The sequence below is a fragment of the Oculina patagonica genome, chromosome 5 (genome assembly GCF_052425735.1).
Source record: "Oculina patagonica isolate OP01 chromosome 5, crgOcupat, whole genome shotgun sequence".
NCBI lineage: Eukaryota > Metazoa > Cnidaria > Anthozoa > Scleractinia > Oculinidae > Oculina > Oculina patagonica.
In genome coordinates, this window is record NC_135762.1 from 30,598,408 (window position 1) to 30,605,907 (window position 7,500).

At 38.4% G+C, this 7,500-nt stretch overlaps 1 protein-coding gene and 1 pseudogene across 3 annotated transcripts in view; both read right to left on the reverse strand.

Annotated features, from left to right (window-relative positions):
• Nucleotides 1-7,500, reverse strand: part of LOC144654314 (uncharacterized) — an 88,668-nt gene that overhangs the window by 22,766 nt on the left and 58,402 nt on the right. The window contains exon 1 of one of the 3 annotated variants that reach the window (XM_078514415.1): nt 1,737-2,418. The exons of 1 other annotated variant lie outside the window; for it this stretch is intronic. In XM_078514415.1, coding sequence (XP_078370541.1) covers nt 1,737-1,788 — 52 coding nt within the window. In that variant the 5' untranslated portion in view covers nt 1,789-2,418. Of the gene's footprint in view, nt 1-1,736; nt 2,419-6,347 lie in introns of those variants that run through there. One more of the 3 variants, XM_078514416.1, reaches the window with a different exon arrangement.
• On the reverse strand, nt 4,109-5,096 carry LOC144654146 (somatostatin receptor type 4-like; annotated as a pseudogene).

A 7,500-nucleotide genomic window follows, 5' to 3' on the forward strand; every position in this document is an offset into this window, starting at 1 on the left:
TGAAAACATTGTCATATGCTATCTTAAAAAGGTATGTCTTAAATTAACTTAGATTTCAAAATAGTAACAGTCGGACTCAATCGTATGTCAAAAGGCAATGCGTAATTTTACTTGTGCACTAATATCACAATAATAATTTTAAAGTAGAGGATGGGAGACCTGACATACCTAGGTGAGGCAGCATTTGAAATTAGCTGTTTAAAATTCTCCACCCCGGGTTAGCCTGTGTACAGCCGTCCCGCTCCCCTAAAAAAAAACGGGGAGGGAACGTCTGTGTTTTGGCGATGTTAGTCGTGTTCCAGTATCCTGCTGTTATCGATTTAAATTTCACATAAACTATTATATCGGATATAATCCGGATGACCAATTTGAATCATGCAGTTCCAAATATTAAACACAATAAACACAGGAGATAAAACATCATCAAGCTCAAGAAACAAAGCGCTAGATCAATAAAATGCAAGAAGCATAACGTTTACAGCACAAAATCTAATAACATTGTAATAACCAACCTTCTTTGTTCTCCAAGTAAAGCTACAATAGTTTTCGGCAAAGCCTGCGCAGACACTGTCATTCGTACAATACATTGTGCAACAGTATTAGTAAACGGCCGGGCCCGGAATCACAATTAGTAAATCCAAGAAGTCATTCACCTTCACGGATAAATTTCAAAGCTTGTCCTTCCAAGCCAAACATTTTAAATCGAAATGAGCCAAAACAAACCGCACTAACGTGAGATGTGGCAAATTTTAGAGGTTTTAAACTTCAGCGCAGAGATTTTCGAGACCACAGTCTTCACCAAACTACGGCTCTTTCCAACTTGTCCTGGTTTATAGGTAATACTGCATATCATTCATTAATTATAATGTGCCCTTCAGAAATAAGTGAGAAGCAAAAGACTGTAAGAAATAGTTTGGAACGCCAAAAACGATCGCCTGCATAAATTAAAGGCAATTACAGTATGAATAGTTTTTGTGTAAGGGCCAATCAGATCATTTTCCACACATTCCAGGAAAACCTACCCCGCCGCGGAACACGATTAAGGTAGCCAAAACACAGACGTTCCCTCCCTGATTTTTGGCTGTACACCATGCCATAGAAAATATGCTGACTAATTTCACTGGGGCAAAAGATCACAGTGCACGATGGGAAGGTTGAGTTGAATACCGTCGAATATACAATGGCTTTTTGTATTCTGATTGGCTGAATTCTTTATAGCATGGTATAGAGGGAATTAATGCACCTATCAATGTTAGCTGCTGGCGGGGGGGGGGGGGGGGGGATTGTGGTCGAGCATAGGCAAGGGATTTGGCAGTAATTATTTTCCTCGAAGTGGGGACTTATGACCATGCATTTTTTACAACATTTTATTGAAGTTTAGTGACTCTTTTGAACTTTCACTAATGCTCTGGGGTTGGGCATTTGAACAGAAAATCTCAGCTACGTTCAGATGCCTCCCCCTCCTGCAGCTTAACATTGATAGGTGCATAATTGAGGCCCTGCTGGGGTAAATTCAGACAGGCCACATGGCCTAAAAAGAAGCAAAAGAATTCATAGAAATTATGAAATCACGACAAAAGACAACTTTTCTTGCCAAAATTTCAACAGCAATACTAAGGCGATGTAAAGTATGATTAAACAGTGAGGGATTTAAAATTCTGACAGGCGATACAGGACCGTTCACCACCACCCCACCCCCGTAGGATCTCATAACTGTTGTCAAATCGCTCACTCACCTATTCCCACGTCAGTTTTCTGTGAGGAGCAGGCATGAGAAATGTCTTCCATCTACAAAGTTCAAAACTCCAACTGCAATCGCTTCGTCGTCAACGGAAGTCAAGACAGTCTTTCTATTGAAATTTGATGTTATTTCTGCATCGTTCAGGATAAACTGTCCATCTGTGTGTCAACTTGAAAGGTTGCTCCTGAATAACTCAACGACTCCGGCGACGGGAACGTTCGGTGGATATGTTAAGTTCTTCTCCTCTCACAGCTGGTAGACAACAGTTGATTCTTCTGAATTGAGAGGTTTTATGCCTCAAAAATTAACAGATTTTGAACCAAGCCGGAAGCTCGATGAAACATTGACTGAACAGCATGAAACAGCCCTAAACTTCTCAGCAAAAACTCTTATAAACGGGTCTCTAGATAATAAACATTAACTTTGAGAGATTTTCTCCAGTCGCTGGGACGGCTTTGTCACTAATCGTCACTAGTTACAGCACAAATTTCGCTCCCCACAGATATAATTCTTCGACGCTGGCAGTTCTGGCGACGAACGCTTTGTCGTGCCTGCAATATGATCGCGGAAATTGATCGCGGGACAATGGGAGTTGCCGCAAACCGTATGATTGGCTTGTCACGCAGTATATATGTAACACACGTGCTTCTAAATACGCTTTCCGTGACTGATTTACATGTAAGTGCCCCCACTCAGTCGAAATAAGCCTCACCCGGTAATAATTAATCCAAATATGCTGGTGAATTATTTTATAGCACTGTTGGCTTTTATTCCCTTGTTGAATCAAAAGTGATCAGTTCTATTTATTGGCGTGTTATATCAACTTTTCGTTGACTTTATAAATTTCTACCTTACAATTAGCGACCACGTCTTGATGTGAGTTAATATATAAATTTACGCAAGTAAAATTAATAAAATAGAGAACACGTACATACCGCTAGGCTGGAAAAATTTTGAGGCAGGGAGGGGGCTGGGAGGGGGACTCCCTCTAGTGGCCCACACTAGAGGGAGTCCCATACTTCAATTGTACACCTTTGAAGTATGGAAAATTACGGGACTTTATAGGGAAAAATGTTTCACGTTTTAAGAGGAAAACATGGGTGGAAAGCTCACTTTTGGCCCGTCCAGTGCTAAGCCGATTTTGACCCAGAAATTGGAATCACCCGGCTCCCAAATCAAACGCCAAAGAAACTAAAAGGGTGATCCTTTTTCTCTTGTCAATCAATCGAGAATCCATTCAAAATACAAGTTAAAATCAGCTCTTTGAAGCGATCCGTTTACCGATTTTACTTGGATTTTGAATCTCGATTTATTAACACGAGAAGAAGGATCACCCTTTTAGTTTCTCTGGGGATAAATTTTGATCACTATTATTGCAAGGGAAACGAAATTTAGTTCGAGTTAGCAGGGAATTTCGAATTATCTGAGTTAGAGTTAACCGAGTATTTAAAATGACTGAAAATTGGGGTCAAATCCAAGGGAAATGGGACCTGGTTCGAGTTACGGAGGGGTTCGAGTAATCCGAGTTGGAGTGATTTTGGAATGTTTATAGCATGCAACTATTCTAGAGTGCAGTTTTAGAACGTAATAATTGATTTTGGTATATACTAAAACAATGGATAGCGTTTCTGGCGCGCGCTGATTGGCTACTCAAACTCCGGATATCCTTTGCTATTCACCTCCGAGCAACGCTGGCGAGAAAATTGCAATCTTTGACGGGAATAAACTAATCGAGTCAAAAATCATCCTTTTTGGCTATATTATGTCACTTTAAACAACTATTCACCTCAGTGTCGGTGGTTAGTGGTGAATATTTACCACTAGCCAGCTCCACTTCGATAAAGAGTTGTTAATTAGAACGAGGCAAAGAGGCTTAAACAGCAAAATGTTGACTTTGGAACGTACATAGTTGTTGTAAACAAAAGGTCTGTTTTATAGTGTTATTTAAGAGTTCTTTCAATAAGTGTCCTTTGCATTATGTTGATACTACAGCATTCCTCCCCTTGGCAGCATTAAGGTATACTAGTTTTACTCATAGGCAAGTAATGCGTGCAGAGAGCTAGAATAGTTATAATTATAGGAATGCAAGGCATGCAGAGTTGGAATAATGTTTTTAACCACCACTAAGAGAAAACCACCTGTTACAAGGCAATAAATGATTTCCTTCCATCTACAGGGCAAGGCTGATTCTTTTCACAAGCAGTTCTTCGTAACACCGTATAATAGACCAACCCAACTACTTGTGCTTTGTCGACTGCTTATTAGACAATGTATTTACTCATTTGACAGTGAGAACAGCCTGTCTGTCTGTCTATGACTTCTCAGTAAAATTATTCATATGTGGAGTCAGTGATTGTCCAGTAGAATTCAGACACCAAATGAAATTGAAACAGGTTCAATAGTAGCTTGTGTCCTCTTCGTTTCCGTCAGTGAATATCTGTTTGCAGCAAAAGACCTTGTAACATTTGGCCGTCTATTTCTTTTAAAACATCGAATAGGAGCAACTTGAAACTTCTTGTCGAAATCTGGGACAGCGAAATGAGTAAATCACAGGATTTGCTGCTGAACCGGCCATTGCAAGTAAGGTAGAAAATAACTCGAACTTCCAGGAATTTTCGTTTTTCACAAATTGTGTTACGATAAGCCTTCCGAATGTAGGAGTCCATGTAACTATGAATATTACAGTAACAATAATAAAAAGTTTTGTCAATTTGCGTCGCGACTGTAAAAGAGCAAGATTTGTCGCTCTGTTGGCTTCCGTGTTGAGCCACACGTGATAAATAACCCGCGAATAACAGAAAATCATCACAGCACTCGGTAAAATAAGACCAAATGTGAAGACAACAAATATGTAAATTGTGCTAAGAGTTTCAAGCCAAACAGGCTCCCCATCTGTTACGTTCATCATAGCGTTTTCCTTGGCGTATGCTCTACGTAGAGCGGCGATAGGATATCCCGGCGCGCTCAAAACGCCAGCGAGGATCCATATTGCGAGAAGAACTTTGCACATTAGCGATTTTACCGCTCTTGTCAAGTGCACAAAAGGGCTTCAGAATCGCAAAATACCTCTCAACCGCCAGAGCAACTAACATGAAAATGGAAGCCAAAGCATGGAAAATGAATTCAGCGAACGAATAAGCAGACTGAACAGACTAGTTTGAGAGTAGGAAAATGTCGACGAAAGTAAGAACGGCGACCGCCAAATCCGACGAAGCGAGGTTGGCGAGAAGGTATGTGTTAGCATTGTGCAATTTCTTGTTTTTCTTTATAACCATAATGACGAGAACGTTGCCATAACATTGCAAATGAGAATTGCAATGGAAACACCAGTTATGACTGAAACAAAGAAATCCATTTTCAAGCAGAAGAATTTTTGCGCTACCCTGGGAGACCGTCTGCTTTGCCAACAACGAATTAACAAGGGCGTGCTAAAGAACTGAAGCTCGCAAACTCTCCCACTTCTTATGGCAGAAAATGAAAGGTTGTGAACTATATGTACTGATCATTACGTGTAAAACTTAACAGTTTTATTTATTAAGGTAAGAGTTATTGTATTAGCGAGAGATACCCTGGTTAAGCTGAGTAAACCTACATAGTGCGTCACTTAAATGATAACCTTTTATTTCAGTTTTGATTGGTTTACTAATATCAACATGCTTTCCATGTAAATAGGCCGGTGACCAAAGCACACAGATAGAACTAACGAACGTCAAGGACATTGCATTTTAACAAAAGGATCTATTTTTATGAGGATGGGTTATTGAAACCAGTCACGTAGTTATTTTTACATAGAAAGACTGGGAAAGAGTACTGTTGAGTTGAGAATATATTGATAAAATAAATGTGAACTGATAAAATTTGGACGGCTTTTACCAAATGCTAAAGAAGATGAAAAATAAAATACTGAGCTTACGCCACTGATTTGTAATTATTTAAATTGAACTCTATTGAAAACTTGCCACGCAAATTTATATGTTAAAATATGTGACAAGAAAAAGTTAAACTTTTTGTTCCACGCCGAGGAGAGGTTGCGAACAAACGACTTTCAAAGAAGTAGAAATTCAACGAAGGAAAAGTGGAAAAACGTCTTTTATAATGTTCAACATAATGTTTACTAAGAGGCAAAATGTTTAAAAAAAGTGAAAAGGCTATAATATATACAAATAAAAACCGAACGTTTTCGAGTAAAAAGTCATCACCAGGGTTAATGTGTTTGTCGCGTAGTATTGGTATTTAAATGTTAAGTCACTCCCATAGGGAACAGATTGATTGAATGAGCCAGCAGCTTTTTGATTAGCTCTGGCTTTCTTAAAGCGATATACAATGCCTCCAGGATTTTGTGTTTTCGCCAATTGTGTTGCCCGGTGATCATATTCCATGTGAATTTTATTATGTGATTATATTCCATTTAAATACAAAACTACGCTGCAAACACATTAACCATGATGATCACTTTTTAGTCGAAAAAATTTATGTTTTGGTTCTCTTGGGGCATGAAGGACAAATATTGATCCATTCAATTTCAAATGTATTTCAGCCAACCACTCTCCAACCCATTTTAATCAATACTACCTTGACTGAAACAGAACACTTTTCATTGAGCAGATCAAGTCCAACGATTTTATTTGCATAAATTAATAGTCTTCTAACTTTTTTTAAAATGTCCTTTATAATAACAAGTTACATACAAAAAGATTTTTCTTTATAATTATAAGCTTCTAGACATTTTAGCAGATTTACAGTAGTCTGGTAAAACTAACTGATGTTTGAGTCGGAGTGCGTGTCTTTTTTTCTAAAAATTGACAATTTCGCTACAAATGGTTTTGTTCTGATGGTCATGGTTAATAATGAAATTGGCATGAAATTAGCAAAACCAAAGTAGTTCCCAAGTAATCAAATGTTTCTTTAGCCAGCTGAGAAATCACAACCTTACAAGAAGCGGCTGAACAACAAGCTTTTTACATTTTCATATGGTGTATCCTTCAGTTCTAGTTTTCGCTATTCTTTCCTGCTGACTGACAAGATGACAATTTTATCTCCCTTTATAGTTAGCATAGAGCGATTTAGATTGAGTGTCGTAAAACTTAAAATTCACAGTAATCACTCTAGCCAATTACAAAGGACATAGATTATTCAGTGTACCAATTAAATCGTGAAGCAAATACATGTAGCCGGCGATTGGTTTTTCTTCTGATTGGTAGTAATCAATCAGTAACCAATTAGTAAGCGTAGTAATGCAAAACCAAAGCAAACGAGAATTACTTTCGACACTCAAGCGAAAATCGCTCTAAAAAGACAATGCCTCATCTGATATATCTGCAACTTTTGAAAAGATTAAGATCACTTCCCCCAAAAGTAAAGGATAATACAGATAAAATCGCAAATCTGAGACGCAATAACAACATTTCATCTGATCATACGAGGCGCCTACCGTGAAGCTTGCTTTCTGTTTGATATCGTTACAGTATATGTACAGAGTCTGGTGATAGTAAAATCTTGTGACACCATAAGCCAATAGGTGTAGGGTGAAGCTATTGTACCGTAAGGATAGGACGCAATGTTCTCTTTATTTTCTCGCTAAGCTTCGCTAAACTTATAAAGACGGAAAGTTGTTTATATTTCCTGCCTAAAGCTTGTCTTAACTTTGATACATGTAGACTGCAACATTGAATGAATGAATGAATGTCTTGAATGAATGAATAAATGAACTAACGAATGGATCGATGAATGGAGGATACCTTTATACAAGTGTCTATCAC